Here is a 25,374-nt window from a genome sequence, read left to right as displayed (position 1 = left end):
TTCTTATACACTACTGTAGCTGTGCATTTTTATTTTGAAGATTTCAAAACTCTTTCCAGGTACTGATAAATACCTGCAAAAAAGAAACAACTCACACAAACATGGTTTCCTGACAGGTTCCTACCACACACAGGCCTGAAGGACACCAGACTGTGGTGAGACTGAGAGATTTGAATCTAAATAGAATTAATCATAGAGCCATAGAAAGGTTTGGGCTGGAAGGGACCTTAAAAATCACCTAGCTCCAACCCCTTTGCCATGGGCAGAAGCACCTTCTACTAAACCAGCTTGCTCAAATCCCCAGCCAGCTTGGCCTTGGACACTTCCAGGGATGGGGCAACCACAGCTTCTCTGGACAACCCAATACCAGAGAATGCTAGAGGCTGGAAGAGATACAGGGCTTTGCAGCAAGGATTCCTTATCTGTAAGTGGAGTGGGAGGGAGATGCATGCAAGCCGAGCAGTGCAGTTTTCCTTGGGCTGCTTTTTCCCAGACCAAGTTTAACTTCACATGCAGGACCAGTCTGTGATGGATTTGACTGAGTATTTTCTGCCAAAATTATTTTTCAATGAAAAATACTAGCAAAAAAAAAAAAAAAAAAAAAAAAAAAAAAAAAAAAAGAAAGAAGCTTTCTGCATAATATTTTGATTTCTCTTGCAAATTTTTGCTAGTAATTTAGAAAATTAAAATGAAGTATTCAATTGCAAGAAAACCCATCTGTAACTAGAATATTGTGTTGTCTGTCTTGGATGTCACATTTTGGATCACTTCCATAAAATATTAAAATGCATTTCACTATCCACTTTGTGGCAATCATGTTAAGAGCCTCTGTTTTCTGCTGTGGGCTAATGAAGTGCTGCAGTTCCTTGCAGGGCTAATTTCACTATTGGGGATTACGGGAGCTAGTGGCCAGCAAGGATTTCAGACCCATAGTGAAGACTTGAGGCATGAGAACCACAACCTACACATTCACAGGGTAAGGCAGCAGAGACAAATCTCTTCTAATCACATGGATTAGAACTATTTGCTTTGAGATAGTTCATGTAACCCAAAGGATGCATATTGGTTTCCGGAGTATTTAAATGTTTTCAAAATTTAATGTGTGTTGGACAGAAAATGTCATAATTTCCAACTACACAAGTATTTGAAATTTCCTTCAACATATTGACTGTAAACTATTTATGGACTCATGGAAATTGAGTAATTGCTTAGAATTGATGATACTTCCTGGCCCAAGGAAAGAGCTCATTTCTCATTGAATGAAAACACCCAAAGAACTCTAACTGCTTTCCAGGTGACACTGTGAAATGAACTAGATTTAATTTTCAGAGCTGACTTTCCTCCACATATTTTCTTACCAAATTACCTGCAAAACTGAAAAAGCCCAGTTTCCTGAGCAAGCTTCTGATGCAAGAGCGATCTTTTACCTTAGCTACTTTAAATCCAAACCAGAAACTTTGAATGAATTTTCAAGAGTGCACATCTGTAATTGCCACCTATTATATAAAAATTTGCATTCAGATCATATTCTGCCCATAATATAACTACTAAAATTATAGCTAGTATTTAACTGAGAAAAAGAGAAAGCTAGTTCACAACACCTCTGTCAATCAGTAAATTCTGACTTCTTGAATTCAAGCTCTGAGTACATTCTTGGAATTTCACCAGAACTAGTTCTATTTTATGCTTTTATCTAACATAATTAAAACTGGAGTGAATTAAGACCATATTTCAGAGTATACATTACACAAACACTTGCAATAAAAGTTCAGTGAACTCTAATTTGCCCTTTAAATTATAAAGTTTCCAAAGGTCTATCAGTTAACTGTTTACTTTTTCTTGATACCTGAGTAGTGTTTTTAAAAATCTAAAAAAGCAGTGGGAAATTGCGTAGAAACACCTGTGTTCCGTGAGCCCTAAGATACAAATTTCTATATAGATCTAGGTGTTTGGGGATAGTTTCCATCAATTATGATTTTCTTTTTTTCTTCAGGCCTTGCTTTTTTACTATATTCAGTAAAAAGTGTACAAGTATAAGTTTTGTTTCTCACACAGGTTTCACACACGCCAAATCTTGTTTGATATTCTTCACTTATTTACATATTTCTGCTAATGCTGTTAATAACAGCCTTTACCTCTGGGTTGCTTCTGTTCTCAGAAGCAAGTTGCTAGCCAGGGCCAGAATTTCTATTATATTTGGGAATGTTTATTGTATAAAAAATGTCTGACTGAAATCCACTATGCAGAAGACTAGATGCCATCACCCCTGAAAGCCAGATATAAGGATGAACTCAAATTTTTATTATGTAGACACTTATTTGGTGCTTAAGACTGGTTTAATCTGTCCCAGCAGAGACAGCCTGTATAAAAGTAATGGCAGAAAGAAACACAGGTGGCTGTAACTGTGTTCCAAGAGGAAACTTGAACACTCCTGGGTGTGTTCACTGGGAAGAACATTTTGGTTTCTAAGCATAAAAGTGCCTGCTGGAGCTTGATCCCATGCGTTGTGCATGTTTTCTAAATGAACAGAAGCGCACCAAAGAAATGCCAGGGTCCTACCATCAACAGCTTCTCCTACTGGAAATAGGACAGAAAGGCTCTCAAACTTGTCTAACTACCCAGGCCAAAAGCAGTGACACAGTAATCAATTCCTTTCTCTTTCTTTGGAAGAGCTGTCTCCAGAGAAATGGGTAGCAGAATTCATTACAGGTGGTGCCAGACTTAGGACACCTCCATGTTAAGTGCATGTTCCTGGGTCTCCTGTTGAGCCTAAGATACCTTCAAGCTCTATTGCTAATTCAATGGATTTGAAGAAAGCAACTGATTATTTTTAGAAAATTATGATCTTTCTAAAAAGTGCTTCAAGAGAAACGCCTTTCTTTACAGATGAGCTGAGCAGGAACTCTACACATATTTTCTGAAGGCATTATCAAACTAAGTCAAACATGATAGAAATGTCATCTAAACATTCTATCATTAAAATAAATCATTAAGCCGAAGAAATGCCATAAAATAATATACAAAGAAGACACAGCAATATTAAGCATTAGTATTTTCCCAACAGGGAGGTCCAATTTGTAGCACAGCACTAATGAACTGAGTTGTTTACCTCTGATATCTTTTTCTACACCAAAGCAATTTTTCTGGATCACAGATAGTGGATTGATCAACCACAATACACCTACACAAGTGCAACATTTAAATATCAAAGTTCAAAAGAGAAAAAGAAACTGTCTTCTAGAAAATAAAAGCTTCTGGGATGATGTCTCGGAGAAAAGTGCTTTTCCATGGCAACCTTGAAAGGCTGCTGTATTCACAGAATGTCAATTCCCACTATGCTACTATTAATCAAATACAAACTCCAATGAGTAGGAGATTGGATGATGAAGTAAACACCATTGATTTCATTTAAAAAATAATAAAGATTCCCTTTAAATATTCTGCTTACCTCTGAGCCTGGAGACCTGCAAGTGATTATGAAAAGTTGACACTTTCAGCATGACTACATTTAGTGATTTCAAGAAAATTCCATTTAGGCCAAGGGAAAAAAATTAAATTGGCTTGAGCACAAAGTTGGACACTAAAGAGAACTTGTCCTCTGCTACTGTTGTAAGTAATGCCTGACCTGGCAGAAATGGTAATTTTCTCACACCTCTTGCAAAAAGGCAGTTCCCTCCAATCCATTTTCAAAGGCTGTGCTGCTAAATATTTAACAAACAGGGAGATTTTCACAGGAGTGCTCATAAATCGTGTATTCAGCCCTTGCTGACAGAAAGAAAAGGCAGTTTGAAACTCACTAGGGACTTAGAAGCTGAGGGAGATACACCCACTCATTTCTTGCCTCTTTGCTTGGGCAAGTCACTCCTTTCTCCTTCAAAATGACAGCTGGTTTTCTAAAATCTAGTGGTCTCTGCCCTGACAGATATTTACATCGACCGTGCCTCCTGTAAATCATAGAATCTTAGAACAGCACAGATTGGAAGGGCCCAGCCTTTGTGGGAAAGAGAGCCTGGGTGAGGTTACCTAGCACCCTGTCCAAACACATCTAGAACCCCTAGAACACATGTGGTGGGACTCTACCACATCCCTAGGGAGCTTGTTCCAGTGACTGGTCCCTCTCACTATAAAAAAATCTTTTGTATAACAAGATGAAACCTCTCCTACTGCTAGTTGAACCTATTGTCCCTTGTCTTCTCCATGTGGCTCCACGAGAAGAGAAAGCCTCTGTCTTCTCTATAACTATTTTTTAATACTGGGATCTTGTGAGGAGGTCCTTCCTGAGCATTCTCTTCTCCAGGAAGAAAAGACTTCTTCAGTCTTTCCTCATAGGATAGGTTCTCCTTCTCAGCCCTTTGATCATATTTGTGGCCGTTCTTTGGACTCTCACCAGCCTGTCTGCATCTTTTTTGAACTGTGGAGACCAGAACTGGACACAGTATCCCAGGTGCAGGGTTGTGCTCTTCCACCCTACACAGTTCCCCCTTAAAGGCTGGAGGGATTCCCATCAGAAGAATGCTTTGGAGTAAACCACAGAGCTACATGTTTCCTCAGGCTCTCCATCACTGCAATACTTGTATATAACTCCTTTTTCTTGAGTTGTTTTGTTGCAATCCAAAGGAAAAGGAGCTTTCTTAATAATAAAACTTTTAATTCATGTAATTATTCAAGTCCAAGGAGTTTAAATAAGAGCAGCAGCACCTGGTGGCTGGGCAATAGAGTGGGGAAGGAGAGGACAAGAGAGATAACAAGGCAAGTAGGCACAGAATCAGCTCACTTAAATGGGCAACATTTTTACTTCAGAAGCAGCCTGTCCACAGACTGAGGAAAGAGACACAACATCTTGGTTCCCACTGCCTCCTCCTATCAAAGCTTAAAACCACATAGTGAAATTATTTGGGACACAGGTTATGGATTTCATCAATTTGAACAGTATTAATCCACAAAAATTGCCAGGTCTATCTTTCAGCTTCATCTGTGTAATTTTATCATCTATAGAGATTCAGGTACTTCAAAAAAACCAATCTGGCACCAAGTCAAGCCCACCTAAACAACACCACAGTGCCCTTCCATTAAGCATTTCAGATCAAGACAGCTGATATTATCTTAGATCTCGAGGCAACAAATGAAGTGATCCTGGTTTTTAGGACCTCACCATATCCAGTCTCCCTAATATAAGACACAGGTGATCATTTTGGTTGTTTCCATTTCCCTTTTCTGAGGGAACCCTTGTTTAAGGTATTTTTTTAACAAAAGTGCAGGTGGAGAATACCTTCATTCACTGTGACCTCCTGCCCCTTTTCAATACTGTATTTGTAACATACTAAGAATGGTTGTAAGAATTTATAGGAGCAGGTTTTGCCCTCTAGTGGAAGGTGAAGCAAACACAACATATAATTAGAAACATTCACAGATTGACCATGTGGACACTGACCACGTGTTTACTGGGTGGCTGGAGAGCCAGCAAGTGAGCCACTGCATATTATTCCTTATCCTAAGGGGTGAGAAGTGGAGAGGGGAAAGTCCAGGGAATTTACAGAGAAAATAGTCCAGGTTTAGTAGAGAACAGAAAGAAATTCCCATGCTGTCAGGATGTTGTTCACAGAATTGGTCTAACTCTTTGAAATTTCAACACCTTTTACTGTATCTGCTGTGCTATGTTTTCTGCTACTGCAAGTATTTATGACAATAAATTAAATAATTTCTTTTTAAAAACATTAATATTAATATCTCAGACTTTAGTTGGGTGGTACAGGAAATAACAGGCAGATATTGTAAGCAATTTTATCAGCATATACTGATTCAAATGTTAAATATTGATCATGTAAACAAAATCAAAATTAGTCTTCCTTTGATTATCAAAGAAAGTTAATATTATAGACCAAAACAGAAGCATTAAAAAATTCTAACTGACGAATATTTGCTTTTGGGGTAAAAAAAACTCAGTTTGTATTAAAATAGCCCAGTATTGCCATCTGATTATTCTGTTTCCCAAAAAACAGCTGACATGATATACCAAAAAAGTACACTGTCTTAATTATCTTCAGACACCTTTTTCCTGATTTATTCACTTTTCTATTCAAATTTCTGAGTTTTTAGCATTGTTTTCATTAGCAACAGAAGATATGTATTTTCAGTATTTAAAAAATTGCTTTAGTGGTCCTATGAACTATTTGTTTGTTCATGTGAATGCTTTCAATGAATAAGGAAACTCGTCAAAAATATTTGATTGTAAAATCTTTTCTGCCTAAATAAACATGTCAGCCCAGTTCAGTAAACATTTAAACAGAATTTTTGTTCTGTTTAAACCAGTCTCTCAGATGTGAAAAAGTGCTTTTGCTCAGGATGTCTCAAAGACAGAATGGAAGGTTGATTTTAGTTTTAGTTCTAGTTCATCCTCATAAGTAGGTAAAATGGTAAATTCTATAAAACCCACAGGATGGAGGAGCCGGTATCAAACACTATTAACATTGCCTATTAACATAAATTATGCTTCTATTATGGGGAGAGAAAGACATTTCCAGGTATTTCTTTGGAGTCTGACAGCTGATCAACATGTATTCTCTGCAGAGATGATACATTTTTCCAAATGACTTGACTCCCTGTCAAGTCTTGACTTTCTAGTCTCGACTCCCTGTCAAGTGTGGCCGTAACTAATGACACGTATTTCACCCTGGTAATTCCCCTGAAGAGGAAACCATGACATAGCCTAAAGAAACAGCACATAATGCCTATGTTTTAACCTCTTGCATCCCAAAAAAAGCATGCTGTACATCTGAGTCCAATGATCTCTCCTGGCAACAAGGTTTGATCACTTACAGCCAGATTCTGTGATAGAAAAAGAGGATATGGAATGGATGCTTATGAATTTCCACAACTGATGCAGGGGCTGTCTTGTAAATGTAAATACCTTGTGCTAGCTGCTCTTCAAAAAGACTTCAGTTAAGGCATAGGACACAATTTTCACTTTACAAAGCTCATTAGACAGCCCTGTTACCCACACACCTGGGACTACAGTGATTTTTGTCTAACTTCTCCAATGCTGTCTCAAAGAAGACAAAAATTTCAGCAATAACAGCATTCGCTTTGTACTGGCAAGAGACAACTGTTTGTCAGGATGACAGAGTCACTGGAAAAGTCTGTATTTCTCTCAGGTTAGCCTCCCTTCACTCAATCACCAAGAAAAAAAGAAATACCCCCCTACTTTAGTGTGGGTAAGTGTTAAAATTAATCTGAGCATGAGGGACGAAATAGATTATTCCTGCTTTAAAGAGGAAATAGTTTGAATGAAGAGTGGCCTGTCCTAGCTAGTCTAGAGGAAGCAAGACCCAACACGAGCTGTGTCAAGGAAAGGAAAAGCTGTAATATCTCCAGGGAAGTTGGACACACAGGCTCATCTGAGATACATCTCCCACAGCACTTACCAGCACTGAATCCTAATGACTCAGCTGAATTCTGCCTAGAATTAAAAGGATAACAGCCTACAAAGCTCTTGAATCACACCACACTTGATGCTCACTTTATTGTACAAAGAGTTGTGTCTGTAAGGGCTATAAGGATTCTCATGAGCATCACAGATGATGGAAGACAAGTAGCTGAAAGGTCCAGGGTTTGGACAGTCAGTGAGGGAGATGGATGGAGGACACAAAGGGGACTTAGTTGGAGGGATCAGTTTAGTTGGATACAGACGGTGTAGGAGAGCAATCTTTTATGAAAGAAAAAGTAAACAAAAACAGATTAATGGGTGCAAAAAAAAGTAGTTTGGGCAAAAAGCAAAGTGCTTGTCTTGCACCTTTTTATGTTTCATAGGACTAGATGGTTAATCAGGAAAGGTACTCAATTTTCATGCCAATACAACTGATCTACACTAAACATTTTCATTGGCATGAAAGTGCACACACAAAAACCTGCAGTAGATGTCCCATTAAACAAGTTATACTGGGGTCCAGTGCATCTCCCTCCTGCAGCTCAACTGGTGCTCAAGCAACAGAAAAGGAAATCCCTGAAGGATCCTGTGCTAGGATAAAATGGTCATGTTGGGGGGATTTAATGAGGCAGTGCGCTGGGAACAAAACCAATGTAAAAACAGTGTCTGAGAGGTACAAAAGAAGGCTGTATCTGTGTATGAGCAGGAGCATTCCAGCGTTTTCAACAAGACTTTTGAGACACTTAAGAGTTAAACCAGTGAAGGTGCATACACAGTATTTTTTGCTGTTCTAAGTTGTCGGTAGTTAATAGTGTTTCTGGTTAAGAAAACCCAATATGTGTGCTCTTTTTGCTCTTTTTAAAAGGATAAAATCCTTTTTCAAAAGATTTGGGGTAGGAGTCAAGGAGGCAGGTTTTGGCAGACGTCTTGCACTTAGGTTTTGTCAAGGCTGTTGCCACAATACATCCTGGATTCTCACCCAGTTGGCTGGCTGTCTAGACCAGAAACTCCCCTGTGCTGTGCCTTTGAGCTCAAGAACCAGAAAATTTGTGACAAGAGCTGTGATTAGTTCCAGCAGAAGCTAATGCATTGCCCACCAAAAGAGTGAGCATGAGCAAACAACGGATCAGAGCTTGGCAGCAGCGCAGCCACTTCACACCAGCCTTGCCTCCTGCCGTGCCTCTTCAAAGGCACCAGTCCTGCTTCTGTTAATGATAAACCTTGGCAAACAGGTTGTACAAGTTCACACCAAGTGTAGCTAATATCTCTTTAGTTCATCCTGATCTTTCTCCTTCCCTTGCCCAAAGTAATTTCTTTTTTAAAGGACAAAGGGGTCTGTGAACATTTTTGCTAATAAGTAGTTTCAAGCACACAAATTCTCTAACATTCATTATGAGTCATTTCACATAATTATGTAACAAAATGTCTAATCTTCCTCCAAAAAAGATCTTGTTCCCCCAATTTCAAATTAAAATCTTCATAAAGCTGTCATGTCAGCACTGCTCAGGAGTTATATCCACTTCCAGTGTATTTCATGGTTCTTTTTTGAATGAAGTGGAACATACTTACAAAATTCCTGGAATGTTACTGAAATGTACTAAGAGGAAAAAAATTCTTTCTCATGATGGGAAAAATACAGGCATCTAAAGGCATCTAAAAATGTGGGAAGCTTAATACTGTTGGATTGGAACCTCAAAAATATTACACTCTGTCTGTAAAAAGTGTTTGAGGGGTGAATATCCACAAGATAACAGTAATACCAATTGTATATGCCCTCAGGGGAAAAAGAATAAAGATGGCAGCATATGATAACATGAAAAAAAAAAAAAAAAAAGCCAAAATAAATTGGGATTTTTTATTGGTACATGAGTAAATCTATGTACACTGTACCCAGAACACAGATGAAGAAAGATATTTGTGAGCTGAACTACATCCTTTCCAGGTGATCTTTACTAATTTAGATATTTTTTTTCTCTGTTAATTACATTGGATTATTTGCATGAGATCATCTACCTGTTTAAGGGGAAATTACCATTTATTTTTAAGGGAAATGGACCTTTTCCACAAAGGGACATTTCTTAACGAAATGGAAGGCAAACAAGCTACTCTCTGGTGCACAGAAAACACAGTGTGGTCAACAGAGGGATGTGAAGCTGAAAGTCAGCACTTACAGCTGGCTGCATCATTATGTCTCAAACTGAATGTCACCCACAATAGTCACCAGTGCTCAGTGTCACACTGAGAGGTTTGGCAGGGCAGAGATTTACTGCAGAGGTCTAAGAAAAATCGAAAGAGATAAATTAATAAAACTGATGCCATCTGGAATCTCATCTACTCTCTACCCTCCTCGAAGATGCAGTCTGAAAGGGTCCATCCTTTCAAGATGGGCTACATGAAGGAGAGGCAGCAACATTACCTAGAGAGGTTGCTGTCAGCAACCGAATTAGAAAGAAAGGAAAAGAAAACCCGGAGAAAGAGAGAGAATAGAAATGTAAGAGCTGAATCTCCCAGCATGACTGGGAAAATCTTAAAAGAAAAGCAGGGAAAATCGGTAACAGTATGAGCACTTTTGCCCACAGCCATAGTCGTGCTAAGGTCGTATCTGTGGACAAGTGGATTGGCACTGGCTCTTCCACAGGGAGCAGAATGCCTAGCTCCCAGTCTCCTAGTTTTAATTCCCAGCTCTTATATCCAGTCAAAGCAGTAAATTCACCTGATTTGGGTGGAATATTGGTAGGAACAACTCCCCCACTTTGGAAGTCAGCCACCGTGCAGCCAAAAATGCTTTTACTGAGAGCAGGTGAAGGGGGAGAATGAGTCTTTAGTCTTTACGGGCTAAAAAACTCCATGGTTAAAGATAGCCAGCGCAATTTTCAAGCTGTTATCTTGGCACCAAGCCCAGTTCCACAGTCAGTGCTGCAGCCCTCCTACAGGCACTAAAACCCCTCAGGGAAGTTTCACAGATGCTGCAAGATTGTGAACATCCTCACTTGGGCATCCAAGTCTCCTCCACCCACAGGGGATATAATATCAGCACAATGAAACTACTCTGGGAGGCAGGAGCTGAAATTAAGAGCATATGCTGTCTTGTTCAGCACTTTAGAGTTTTCCCTAGATCCACATAATATTGTACTATTAATTGTTCTATGGGACCACCACTAGAATCATACAGCCATTGCTCCCACAAACAAAATCAGTTTCTGTTAAGTGAATCCATCTGAATACAAGTCACTACTACTTTTTTCAGAACAAAGATGTCTTAACAGAGATCTTCTAAATTAATAAGTATTTTACAGCAACTTGTAATATTACTTAGCTTAGGACAAAAATACCAGTTTATCAGTCCTATAAGGCATATGACATAATATTTATTCCTTTTAAATAAAGGACGCAAAACTAAACCTATTAATTGGGAAATTAACTTTTCCATCTATTAAAGACAGTGCAGTATTTTTTTTTGTTCATTTTAATGTGTAGCTTTTATATAAAATAATTTCGCCTTCTGTTGTAACAACAACATGGACTTATGCTGTCAGTATATCAGTAATATGTGCCACAGGTAATTTATAAAGTGTAAGTTGATTGGTTTCCACAGTTAGCTTCAAATGTCATAATGCTTCAAGCTCTGGCAATAACCCCAGGTTTGTCTTTGCCTGAAAAGATGAAGTTTGGTGATTACAGAATTCTTTCATCAGTAAAACTATAGCCAGCATAATCAGTGTCCAGCTCTGATGAAAGGAAGGTCTGAGCTGCCCCTGCCTTTGCAGGAAGGCTCTGCCGAGATGGCCTAGGGCAGAAGCTCTCTGGGAAGAGCTCCAGATAACTCTCCAGCTATTTCATCCCAGGCAAATGGCAGCACAGTACCTTGGCATCAGAAGGCTTTCAGTAAGTTAAAGCATGAATAACTCACTATCAACTCACTTGTAGGCACCGACCTCAAATATTCACTGTCAACCTCAAAAGTTCAAAGTCAAATTGTAAATCACTATTTTTATTCATTTTTTCTTATATTTTATATCAACTCTACATTCTATAGAAACCTTCTGATGGTACCCATACATGTTGCTGGAACCCATTCCTACCACAATTATTTTCCTCTGCACTGCTGCAGTACTCTTGAGAAATTCTTAGATTTTTCTATATCAAGTCAGAGCTATGGAGAGGAAGGGAAAGAGCTAAAATTAAAATCTTAATTAAATTCTGTTTTAAAAGGAAGAAGAGAGGGCTGCCATTGCTAAAATCTCTAATGTGACTAGAGAGGCATAGGAGTAAGAGAAATTCAATTAGTAAGGTATTTTATTCACATCGTGTCTAACAAGAGGACTATTGGCTTCATCTTACTTCCCTCCAGATGCAAGATTCAGAACACACTGGATAGGTTAATAACAAACTCCTACAGGGAACATTCAGATTATGTATCATATTTAAGGTTTATTTCCCAATATTGCACACAAACACAAATGCATGAGAAAAGGCTGTCACAGCCATTTCTCTGGATTTGCTCTGAGATAATGCCTCAAACATATCAGCAAAGTTCAAGATGTGTTTTTGCAAAGTGATCCTATGGCTTCATGCAGAAGGCTGTGGGAGAAGACAGCACCTTTGCTGCCCCACGGGCTGCCCATTAATGCCCATCACATGTGGTAGAACTGTACCCACAATCTGTGGAGGGACATGGACCTGGGAGAGGTATGGACCTAGGGGAGCTATGCACTGGAAGTGACACAGAAACACCCTGGAGCTCCTCTGCAGTCTCCCTTGGAGAGGAAGGTGTGAACCTTGCCCAGTCATTGCTGTCATTTCTTTTCAGAGAGGATTCAGGTCTGGGCCCCAGATGAAGGAAGCACTTTCTAGTGGATCTGATCTAGACATCTCTTTGACAGGGAAGCACAGGATTTCAACCCTCTCTTTTACAATGTTTCTTAAAGACGTCATAAAAAGGTCCTCTCCTCAGCATACAGGTTGCAGCATACATCACCAGAAAAAAATGGCCCTGTAGAAAGCCCAGCTGCCAATCTCAGCTTGAAGACTTTCCTTTAGGAGCCGGGTGCCCCTCAGGGAATCATCTAACTTTGCAAAAAAATGAAGGGACCAGGACAAAATAAGGATCTATGTTTATTCCTTCACCTTTAAGGAAACTAGCGGAGGCTACAAAATCCTTCAGAGTGAGAGCTACTCACCTGCTCAATATTTTGATCACTGATTTCTTCAAGGTACTTTTTAAAAGGATTGGGTTGATAGGGCTCCTCCTTTTGCTGTGCACTCTTTCCTTTTGCCTGCGCAGGACGAATGACACCAGGTTTTGTCTTGACCCATAGCACATCCAAGAGAAAAGAGATGGAAGAAGAATAACATAAAATACTTTACAATTTACAGACTATTTGTTAGACAAGTCAATGCCAGTGGGGAGGTACTGACTATATTTTTAAAAATTTTATTAATTACATATTTCACCCCCAAAATTATTCACCAAAATTATTATGCTGCCTGGGATACTTCTAATACAGATTGTAGACGAAAGTGACAAGATCTGCTTTTAGACACAGAACTTCTTCATTGGCATGTGTTTATTACTGACAAAAAATAGGTACTGAGCTGTCAGACCACGGTTTGTGGCTTTTGCTGGCTGGTTTTTTTCTGGCTGTTCAGCTGCAGCTTGATAAGTTCAAGTCACACTTGATGCACAGCCACGCATCTGCTTTCACACTGGGCTCCTCAAAAGAGTAACAGTGAAACAAGGAAGGACAACCCGTGATGCTGTTAACTTATACTCAGGCAGAAGCATGTTAGGAAAAACCTTTCTGGGGAATAATACCAGTGATTGTATGCTGGATTTTATAGAGTCATGGAGTCACTGAATCAAACAGGTTGGAAAAGACCCTTACAATCATTGAGTCCAACCATAAAACTAATACTGCCAAGTTCACAACTAAACCATGTACCTGAGCACTCCATCTGCACCACACTTTAAAGGTATCTTTTAAATATCTGCAGTATATTATGTCCAATGAGTGGAAATTTTAAGACAGAGTATCAAAAGTGGAGACATACTATTGATTTCAGGTACTGTAAATGATACAAATGTAGAATAGAATTGTTTAGATTGGAAGAGGCCTCCAAGATAATCGAGTCCCACCAGTAAATTATATCACTAAGAGCCACATCTACACATCTTTTAAATATCCCCATGATTCAACAACTTCCCTGGGCAGCCTGAAGAAATTTTTCTTAATGTTCAGTATAAACCTTCCCTGACAAACTTGAGGCCATTTCATCTTGTCCTATCACTACCTCACTACAGCCTCCTTTCAGGCAGTTGTAGAGAGTGATAAGGTCTCCCCTGACCTTCCTTATCTCCTGGCTAAACAACCCCAGCTCCCTTAGCCCCTCCTCACAGGACTTGCTCCAGACCCTTCCCCAGCTCCATTGACTTTCTTTGGACTCACTCCAGTCCCTCAATGTCTTTCATGTAGTGAGTGGCCCACAAATGGAAATAGGATTTGAGGTGACACAGGATTTCCACTGGCGTCACCAGTGCCGAGCACAGGACAATCACTGCCCTGGGCCTGCTGGCCCCCTGATACAGGCCACGATGCCATGGGCCTTCCTGGCTACCTGGGCACATGCTGGCTCATGTTCAGCTGCTGTTGAACATGAGCCAGCACTCCCAGGGCTTTTCCCACCAGGCAGCTTTCCAGCCACTCTGCCCCCAGCCTGTAGCACTGCCTGGGGTTGTTGTGACCCAAGTGCAGGACCCGGCACTTGACTTTGTTGAACCTCATACAGTTGGCCTCAGCCCATTGGTCCAGCCTGTGCAGATCCCTCTGCAGAGCCTTCCTACCCAGAAGATCAACACTCAACTTGCAAACTGGCTGAGGGTGTATTAAATCCACTCATACAGATCATCAATAAAGATACTAAGCAGAACAGGCTTCAATACTGAACCTTGGGGAACACCCCTTGTGACTGGCCACCAGCCAGATTTAACTCCTTTCACCACTCTCTGAGCCTGGCCATCCAGCCAGTTTTTCACTCCAGCTCCCTCTGAGGTTCCCCCAGCTTGGGAAGCCCCTCTGTGCACGCCACTGGAGCATTCCACTGCCGATCATGCCAGCACCAGAGCCATTCACCTCAGTGACAGAGTGATAGTATCTTCAAGTGTTCAGTTGGAAAAGTACAATTTGAGAGAATCTGATCAGCATGGATACATGATACCCATCATTTCAGACAAATTGGATTGTTTGACCAAGAAAAAATTCCTTCATTAGCAAGCAAACAAAAAATTTGACTATTAACTTCTCAATTTAGTATATCTGTGATTTTTTTGAATTCTTACAGTAAAATCTGACAAGATGGATTGTGGCATAAACTCTAAATGGAGGCTAAGGGATAATTTTAAAATAGACTTGTTCAGTGAGCCAAAAAAAAAAGGAAGAAAAAGTACACTTTCTCACTGGAATTTTAGTAGCCAAGTGTTCAAAGGTCTGTGATTGAATTTAAACTTTTAAATGAGTCAGTTGTATTCTTCTCTGTTACGACTAAGCCACAGAAAATGAATGGTCTCTGTCACAACTTATATAGGCAACAACAGGACTGGTGCTGAGCTCCTTCTGTGGTTGCAGCACAGAGGGGAAGCTTGCCCAGCTGGGACTGAGGAATAGGTTTTGTCACAGCTCCCTCCCCATCACAGTATCCAGCTGGGTATAAAAATGCAGAGAAGAGACTTGATTCACTATTAGATTATTTATAAAATAAATACGTATACTTAATAACATCATGTTGTCTATTTATAAGAGCAATACACTTCAGGAGTCAGTCTGGAAAATAAAGAAGCTTATTATGAAAGTAAGCTTAAAATGATGCAGCTAAGATGGCTGGACGTAGCGTGTAAACTGAGTCATGGATCACCTTAAAACAAGATCTGCAGGCATCCAGCAAGGACAAGGCAAGAGAGGTCTCCATTGGAGGGGAGGGTGCAGAGGGTGTTTTGTGCTCTGCTTCTGCCCTGGGAAAGGACAGAGCAGAGCCCGGGGTCTGAGGTGAAGGCAGCAGAGGCAGGCAGGAGCACAATGCACCTGGGAAGAGCAAGGCCCAGGGAGTAAAATATCTTCCCTTAGACTCGTGTTTTATCCTCTCCCTCCTCTCCACAGATTGGGGCCCTTTCATTTGTCTCATCAAATAAGAAAAATATTCAACTGAAAGCAAAAAATCAGCTGTGAAGGATACTAATTGTTTTAAAGAGTAGTAACTGTCAAGCTGCATAAAAAATGTTTTCATTACAAAGATCAACTTTCTGAAAGATGCAGTGCTCATTTAATGAATTTATATTTCATTAATATATCTTTGTAGGATTCACCAAAAAGTACTTATTTTTCTATCAAAATTTCTGAAAAGCATCCCTACAATATCTGGCTTTCAACAGAAAGGTAAATATAAATCTAAAAACAAAGGTGCAGTTGTTATCAAGTCATCATTATGCAGAAGAAGGACCTGTGGCCTTCTAGAACTCCTCCACGCCATGTAACCATGCAATTAAAAGCCCATTGTGGTACCTGAAATCATCAAGGATAAGCTATTCTCCTTTTGTAAGAAACCTCTTCCAAAAGCATGCTGTAGAAATGCTTTTAAGGAAGCATTTTCTAAATGACATCGTGTATTCAAGTGCTGACTGAGTCATATGTTTATGACTGACTCTGCTACCAGAGTGAGAGATATCAGCCAGCTACCAGAATTCTAAACACTTTATTAGCACTCTGACAAGCTATATAAAGTCTTTGATCCAAAACTAAGATCTTGAACTCTTTCTTTGATGGCAGATGTCACAGCTGACATACTGAGAAACAATCTACAACTAAGTTTTGCCGAGGAAACTGTTGGTCTTCCTACAACAACATCAAAAAATGGTAAAGGCTGTTATGGTAGCACTGGGCTGCCATTGCATGGGTACAGAACTTTCAGCAAATTACACGGGGCCAAGGCACAAGTTCCAAAGCTGACCCATAATCAGTGATACTGGCCCAGTGCCAGGGTATTCTCTGGCGTGGTTTTGGCCCAGGTCAGCAAGTGCACAATTAGAAATAAGCCAGAGTGCCTCCCCATAGGCAGTACGGACATGGCCACCCTCCTTCAGGAGCAGAAGGTATTTCACATGAAAATGAGCCTTGCTTGATATCTGTCTGAAGTCAGAAGACTAAACGTCGGCAGATGTATGGGCATGTTCACCTCTACTTTTCTCCCCTGTTATTATAACACTGGTTGCCCCTGAGATCTTGCTGAAACTGGTGGGTCAGGTCCCAGTTGCAACCCCATTCCATCAGTGACAGAACAAGAAGGATTTGCTTGAAACTGAAAGAGGGTAGGTTTAGATTAGATATTAGGAAGAAATTATTTACTGTGAGAGTGGTGAGGCACTGGAACAGGTTACCCAGAGAAGTTGTGGATGCCCCAACCCTGGTCAGGTTGGATGGAGCTCTGAGCAACGTGGTCTAGTGAAAGCGTCCCTGTCCACAGCAGCGGAGTTGGAACTAGTCACAAACAGAGTTCCTCAGAGATCTGCTTGGGAATCTGGGCTTTGAATTATGGATGCAGGTCAGCTAGAAAAGAGTGTCTGGCAAGGTGACAAAGTTTGCTGGTAATACTGATTAGGGGAGTAAAAACAAAGTATCAGTGCAAAGACTTACCAACAGATCTTACAATACTGAGTGAATGAATGATAAAAGGCAGGTGAAACACAACTGAATTCAGCATTGATACATTTCACAGCAAAAAATTAAACTACATCCTAAATTTGTTCATGCTCATGCACCAATGAACTAATTAGCTGAGAAAACAGCTCTCACTACTCAGGAAATATATCTTGGCTTTATTGTGTACAGTTCTGTGCAAACATTGGGTTGCTGCTCAATACAAGTCAGAAGAACTAAATAAAGTACTATAAGTGGTTAAGAAAGGAATAGAAATAGCAATAAAGGACCTTATCACACCCTCGTGTAAATTGGAAGTTCTGTATTCAGAGCTATACAAGAGCAGTTTATGGTTTTAGTCTCCCAATCACAAAAACAAAAACCTGAAAAAGATAAAGAAAAGGGCAAGAAGGATCAACAGTGATATGGGACAGTATCCATACTTTTCAAAGAGTGACCACGGAATTTTCAATTTTCTACAAGAAACAGAGATGACTGGTAGTGTATTATTCTTAATACCTAGAAAATAACCGATGTTACTTATAAAGTGAAGAAAGAAATATTAGTTGCTGTTTCAGTACAAGAACTGAGGTCAAGTCATAGGTTTAAAACAAAGAAATAAAGTACTATTTTGCACAATGCATAATTACAAAGTAAAGCCTATGGATAGAGGATGTTATAAAGACCAAAATATAACAATATTCAAAAAGTAACTGGAAAAAATCATGAAAGAAGACACAGTCAGATTGCTAGGCAGAAGAAATTGATTGAGGAAGTCCCTAAGATTCCATTAGTTGAAATACAAGGGGAAAAATTCTCATCCACATCTCTTTTCTTCCCTAAGCATTCATTAGTGGTCACTGTCGCTTGGGCAGGTTTCATGATTTCTCTTCTGACTCTTCTTCAGAAAGTTTGGCTCCAAGAAGATGAAATTGTGATCAGAGCTAAAATGAACATCTGATACATAATCTCACTTTCTGACTTGACCTTACCCTTGCTTTTCGCTAGTTAAAGCAGCTTTGATGTAAAACAGTGTAAGAAGAAAATAGATGCTAGAGTCTTCTTGCATTCAAACAAAACTGAAGAAGTGGAATATTGAAAGATTCCAAGAACCAGCAGCAGACTCTACTGCTGTCGTACACCTCAAGATTCAGCATGACTTTGTAGTTTGGCATTTGGCCCACAGGTTTACAAGTAGTGTCAGGATTTATAGCTTCTTAAACAGGTGTGCGTTCAGCACAGAAAGAAAAGCAATACAGCTCTGTAGAAGCAATTCAGCTTTGTAAAAAGATATTGACAGCAGTTTTTTTCAAAGGACTAAGAAAGCAAATAATACTTAATAAAATTTTGTGCTTGTGCACATTTTGAAAAGCAGTGTATCACAGCTGTGCTATACATACCAGCTGACTCTCAGTTACTATAGGCACCGACTTGTAAAGGTTGGCCTGCAAAAAAGATTAATACATACAGTATCATATGCAGTATCTGTGATTATAATGATGACAGAAAAAAATCCAGGTACAGCCCTAGGCTTAGCTTAGCTACAGAAGCTTTTCCCACAGATGCAGCGATATGACAGAATATAAAACATTCTCATTTCCAGTTTATTTCTAGATATAATCAAATACCTGTTAAGATTTTAGGGATTCTTTTTTCCAAGTGCAACAAAATTTCCCTTTTTCAGCTTGATCTAATAGTGAAATTTAAATCTTATTATCCTGAGCCTGCCATTGGCTGTTAATTTGCAGCATCAATGTTATTAACACTATGAATAGTACTGGGTTGACTACCTTCTCAATCTTTCCTAACTTTACAGTAGGAGAACCAGAACAATCCTACTTAAGCATACATGTCAGTAATATGGACATCCATTTTTCCAGTTAATCATGAGAAATTCCTATCTAGAGAATCATTATATTATTATTAAAAATCAGTGGTGTCATCCCTAAAGCCAAGAGAGATGCATTTTTATTCAATGATGAATGGGATCATATCAAAGATCATACAGTTTTAAAAGTTGTTGAATTATAACTGTAGTACTTAGCTGTCAGCAGGTGTACACTGAAGTTAGTTTTCATATTTTTATACACTCCCTTGCTACTTGAACAATCACTTACATCCTTAAAAGGTTCTGAAGTGCATGAGAAGATAAAAGACAGCTGAGGCCAAGGCAAATCTGTAACATTTTCATTGTTAAATGGCAAGCTATCCCAACATACTTGTACAATCTACTACTCAATGTAACCTACTGGAGTAATTAGCAATATTCCCATGTGTGCATATATATACCTTTATATGTGGCAATTATAAATAATACTTTAGCATTACTCATAAACAAATTTAAGCTCCTCTTTTAACCAAAAATGCCCTCAAAGCAACATTTTGACAAGCATCCCAATATTAGATATCATAAATACTAAAAGAAGACAAGTCTATGGGAAACCACTTCTGTGTGCCCTTTTCCTAAGGGTCAGAGGACAAACCACCTCCTGGATTATTAACTGGGGCAGAAATAGCCTTTTTATCTCCTACTAAGGAAGAAGAGCAAAAGAGGGGGAAAGAGCTGTGATGCACCTATGCTGTTATAGACACCTGTTACATCCCTCAGGAGACTGCTGCAGAGTACAGCAATGGCAGAGCACAGGAGAGCCTGGACCCATCAAGCTCAGGCACCACAGCCCAGCCTGGAGACCCCAGTCTGTCTCCTGACACTCAAAAAATTCAACACACTTGCAGAATTTATAGGAAAGATTAGCCTACCAATAATCCTCTGTGTTATTCCCAAACGCATTTTTAAATATTAATTTGTTCATTCATCTAGAAAGTTCTGGTGGAGACTGACAAAGAAGTGTTTGTAAGGGTGATTTTCCACGCCAGCAAAGAGAAACTGGTTGTATCCCTAGGCACCCCTAAGCTGGATGCCTGAATTTATGGTAAATATTGGCTCCAGTTTTGGGAGCTGGAGATCTGCATTGGAGTGTTATTTAATACACTCTGTTCTCAAAGACTACCTCTGAAGTACACTCTTTTATTTCATTAAAAAGCTCTCTTCTGATATTCTTCCTAATTAGTCTGAGCCAGCACAATCTGCCAAGCAAAAAAATCACAGTATGCAATAAAATATGCATACTGCCACACTCAGGAAGCAAAATTGAATTGATCAGTCAAGCATTGTGCTGGCATAAAACTGGGAGACCTCTATTGCTTTGCCAGCACTGCTTTGATTTGAGGTTCAATAGAAATGCTGAATGATGAATAGTAAGCTGAGATTTCTCACCACATGACTAGATGAGTTGCAAGTAAAATGTGGAACCTGCAGTAACTGTGTATACTAGAGAGAATTAAAATGTTCATTGAGTTTAATGTCTCAATAATTGGACAAATGACTCAATATAGATATATTCATCATATGTTGGAATGTGTGTGTACGTGACAGAACAGCTTCTATTCATCTAAACTGTGGGTTTTCAGCCAGCTCTGTACCTTGGAAAGAAAAGTTTGGATCAACCCCAAACTCTGAAGGATAAGAAAGAACTAAAGGACTTCTACCAAAGCAAGTCCCCTACAATGCACCCTTCAGGACCTATAACAAACAGTCTGTTTACCAAACAGCCAAACTCTTGCCCCAGGCTTGAAGGAAACAACAACAAAGTGTGTGAGGAAATTAATTTTAATATCATATTCATACAGGTAAAATTATCAACAGACACAGCAGTGAAGAGACTCCAGCCATGATGGATTTACTACAGGGAAGACACCTCAATTCTCAAATGCCAGCACTGTTATACACGTGCTTGTCTGTGTTAGTCAACACCTGGTATCACAAGTAGATGCTTGTTCAGACTCACCCAGTATCGTTTAGGAGCAGACAAAGTAAGCATTTCTGCATACAAAATATAGAGCAATTGTAAAAGTACTTACATATCTGGTTTCACGCCCAGCTGCTCTCTGCAATGTTGTTGACATCTTGTAAGAAAAAAAAAATAGATGTATGATTAATATATTGTGTTACTCTGAACAGTAACCCTAAGAGATTTTCAACATTCTGAGAATTTATTAATTGCTCAAATTCAGGAAAACTTAAGTTTTCCAGAAAGATTCACACCATACATGAGACTAAGGCATATTTAAGTTTTGCTTGTATATTTCCTGTAGAAAATGTTACTTAATTTTACTGCTCAAAAATATTGATCCTGCTTTATTGAGGACAGCATTTAATATGAGAACTCTCATAACAAAATGCTTATTATTAGATAGCCATAGGTATCATTGCCCCATGAAATTTAAGTTACATTTGCTCACAAAATACCCTAAAATATTACCTCTCTGTGCTCTCATTTGCAAGAACTTGCTTTAATTTGACTAATCCATAATAATTCTATGGCAGTTACTTATCAGCTCTTTTTTTCTTTCATGTCTATGACCTTTGTTTACCCTGTTAAGCACTTTTTGACCTCATTCTGAGATCTTCACCACTTTTAGCTTGGTCCCTAAGCTACATCCTGTTAAGCCCACCTTTTGCCCCTCTTTATTTGATATCATGACTGCTTAAAGATGCCTTCCATTCTCAATTGCCCAAGGAATTGGTTGTTGGATACTATAAATCAGCTTAGTAGCAGCATTTTAACCACTTCAGATTCTTCAGGCATTAGAAAACACTCTCAATAACAGTGTCTGCCCATCCTTCAGCTGCTATCACATTTCTGTCTTTCAGACTCTAGGAGTCTAATTCACTGCTGCATGCTGATTGACAGAAGTAATTTCAATTTCAAAAATGAAAATTAAATTTGAATTGTATATTCAATATAGCCACTCAGAAATGCTGCACCGGTGCCCTATTCTTGCATGGTGGACTGGACATTCAGTGTGATATTTTGAATGGATCAACTTTTTGATGTGTTCATCTGCCAGAAATTCCTTTCCTCCCACTTTTAGTTGGGTATCCTCCATTTTCACTTTCTGATAGCTACCACGAGCAACTTAAATTTACCTGGAGCAAACTGAATACAGGACCTTCTTCCCTTGGTTAGCCATCCTTCTGAACTCAGAAGGCACATCAGTATAACTTAATGAAAACAGAAGTTTAGAAATAGAGGATTGATCCTGCCTCTCACTAGCTATTTTGTAGTTATCCAGGAGAAAGAGATGTTGCAGACATCCTCCTTCTGGGAGTGGTGAGACTTAAAATGAAATCAGAACCTCAGAGCAAGTCCAATTGTTAATTTAATACTGCCATTATTTGAAAATAAATAATGATCTTGAAAAAAACCCTATGTTCTGAAAGATGCTTCCAGCCATTGAAGCTAGAAACATTGGTTGCTTTGTAGTAAGGACATATGGATGGAATGAAATCTGGGAGAAGGCCAGAGACCCTGCCATAAGGCAGGCAAGGTATGAGAGATTTTTAGCCTCTGAAGCCTTAATAAACTGTTTCTCTTTCATAATATATCTCCTTCTGACTTCAGGAAAGCATCCTGCAGCAAAGACTGCATTGACTCCAGGGCTACAGTTCTGTCCTTCCATACTTTTTTAACTGCCAAACGCTTCTGATGTTGCATTTCTCAGCTGCAGCTTTGTGTTGCCATCGGTTTTACTGTAGCAGCAGTCTCTACTGCCCACTGATTTTGCCTGCCTTGATATCTACCTGAAAAGAGCCCTTGCTGTGGAGGTGGGCTTATTCATTTACCTTGCCAACATCTGACTCCGTGCTCATCTGCAGAAAACTTGGAGAAGACTCACACCGGCGCTGGAAAATTATTTTCAACAGAAAATGGACATATTAATGACAAGAGACATAATGAAAAGAAGATAATAAGTCCATTCCATGTACTGATGGGATACCATAGTCAATGGGTCCTGCAGGACTTGATCAATGACAGCACACAGCTCTTCTGTCTGTTGTCTGAGCTGGGCAGGGGAACACATCTGAAAAGGATGGATCACTCAGTTAACCTTTGCTTTTTGCTTTCAAGTATAGACCTGAAAGATAAATAACATCACTACCTCTGAATGAGTGTCCAAAGCAGCTCCTTCAGCCACACCAGCAGGCTTGGTCGGCTCTTCTAATGCCTGCAATTCAAGAGGTATTGGTGTGATACCAAGCCGAAAATTTTAAAAACCAAGCAAACATGCGCTTCTTGCAACACTGTTTCCAAAGGTGGCACTTCCTCTTTCACCATGGAAATATGGAAAAAAAAAGAGAAGTTACAGGCCTAGTGATGTTCTACAGGTTACCAACACCTGATTCAGAATGTAGATATGGGTTTACAGAGAAGAGAGTATTCAAGCAGGGTGAATCATCTCTACTTTTGAAGGTCAGAAGCTACCAGTTCAAATTGTCTTCTCCTTCAACAATGCCCCCTCCTTCACAGTAAACGTGACACAGTGAGTGTGCACTCTGCTGCCTGCCATTGGAGATCCACCAGCTGTGAGCAGGTGGACAAGGCAGGGACCCAAACACACAGGAGGCCCTTTCTTTTCCCTCAGTAGATGTTTTCTGTAAAAATTGTCTCCTGTTTAAAGGGGATGGTGATTTCACCTTGCAACAAAAATAGTGTCTAACATTCTTGGGTTTTAGCCTGAAATCAGAAATGTACAAAGCAAATTATGCTCTATACTCTATTTGTGATCTCACACTAAGCAGATATGCAATCTCTCCAAAACAAAACACAAGCTTCTTGTGCTTGGCTATACAGCTCACTTTCCTATGCCAGTACTTGGAGCAGGTTTGAGAACAGTGGAAATCAGTTTGCCGATCCCTTCACTTTATAAGGGTCACAAAGCACTCTCAAAATCCAAAATCCACTGTTCTGTTCCCTTTTCATCTTTGTCCAACATCTGTGAAGCACATTCTCCCTGCCATCATCCATTTTTGCTTTGAAGTGATTTTCAAATAGATACCGTGCTGAGACCAAAAATTACTCTGGAAGCCTGCTGATGTGTCTGCTGAAGTTGGACTACAGGGAACGGAACTGCAGGGTTTGTGGAGGTTTTGTTGTTTAACACATTATGGTTTTGTAAGGTTTCATTTTGTCAATTTTTTTTTTAAAAAGTATAAGAGAAAAAAAAGAGCATTCCAGTAAAGCCCTTTTTTCATGCATGTGGGATTCTGCAGGAATGGACTGGTCCCAGTGAGGTGGGTATGAGGGCTGCCAAATACAGGAGACTATGTGCAGCTGTGAGGGAAATGTCAGAATCTTTAAAAAATAAAAAAGAAAATAAGCATACTTATTTCTGAGTTTTACTTTGCTGAGTACATTTGATTTCTTTCCTTGTCCAGCTACTTGCAGCATACATCTATGTATACCTAAGTGAAAAGTTAATGACAATTTACTTTTAATATTATTCTAATACCATCCACAAATGATCTTGCACAAAAGCACATTTATGGAACACCATGCCTTCTACTAAAATTAAAAGTAGTTGCTTTCCAAACATTTCTTCCTTTCTCTCCATCTCCCGACAAATGTGTTGGCCATAGAGTAGTTGTAGTTCAAAAGGTAAAAAGTAAAAGTGATTCACTTTAATATACAGAAATTAATGTAATCTTATCCCAAGACAGACCATGAAAAGACAAATAGCCTTTCTCATCTCTGCAGTCTCATCATTGTTACCCAGCTAGAGTTTCAAAAAGACGAACAGTCCTGTCGAAGAGGAGGGCTCAGCTAAGGAGAGCTCAGCGCTGCACTCAAGTACAGTGGCCCTGGTTCAATTTCAGGTAATATTACATCCTTCTGGTAAACTTAAAATGAAGCAATAAAATTAAGTAGAGAGTAATTTCAGTAGCTATTAGGGTTGGGATTGACAAAGCAGCCTGTTGTAGAGGGATGATGAGTTTGAATCTGAGTTAGGAAAAAAGAAAACTTTTAATCAATCATGGGTTTGGAATGGGGAAATATGTCAGCGTCTCAAAATCCCCAAGAAACCAGTAAGATATTAAACCTAACAAAGGAATTGTCAAGAAAAAACTACATGTTTCTGTTTCATATTCACTTCACCAGAATAGTGGGTGAATGCAACCAAGGGTAAGAAACAACTAGCCTGAAGATTTGGGGGAATCTTTCTACAGGAATTACAGCTGCATCCAAAGGTGTCTGTTCAGAGCCAAGACTGGCTAATTTAAGAATTCATCAGTTTCAGTAGAAACTGAGTTCCCAAATATCTTTCCATTTTGGAGCCTTCAGTGACTAAGGAATTCAGGTGAGCACAGCACCTGAGGTCTGCGTCCTCCACAGTCCTGAGATCCAACCATCACGCAGGAGCCACACT

At 39.5% G+C, this 25,374-nt stretch overlaps 1 protein-coding gene across 5 annotated transcripts in view; it reads right to left on the bottom strand.

The window, feature by feature from the left end:
- Positions 1–25,374, bottom strand: part of MLIP (muscular LMNA interacting protein) — a 103,752-nt gene that overhangs the window by 14,093 nt on the left and 64,285 nt on the right. For 3 of the 5 annotated variants that reach the window (XM_032104646.1, XM_032104648.1, XM_032104650.1), the window contains 6 exons: positions 23,110–23,175; positions 22,948–23,031; positions 22,793–22,852; positions 21,028–21,072; positions 18,507–18,551; positions 12,604–12,729 (listed from right to left, as the gene is read on the bottom strand). In XM_032104646.1, the coding sequence (XP_031960537.1) occupies positions 12,604–12,729; positions 18,507–18,551; positions 21,028–21,072; positions 22,793–22,852; positions 22,948–23,031; positions 23,110–23,175 (426 nt within the window). Of the gene's footprint in view, positions 1–12,603; positions 12,730–18,506; positions 20,921–21,027; positions 21,073–22,792; positions 22,853–22,947; positions 23,032–23,109; positions 23,176–25,374 lie in introns of those variants that run through there. The other 2 variants (XR_004239367.1, XM_032104649.1) reach the window with 2 other exon arrangements.

The sequence above is a fragment of the Corvus moneduloides genome, chromosome 3 (assembly GCF_009650955.1).
Source record: "Corvus moneduloides isolate bCorMon1 chromosome 3, bCorMon1.pri, whole genome shotgun sequence".
Lineage (NCBI taxonomy): Eukaryota > Metazoa > Chordata > Aves > Passeriformes > Corvidae > Corvus > Corvus moneduloides.
This window is presented reverse-complemented; position numbering and strand designations above follow the sequence as displayed.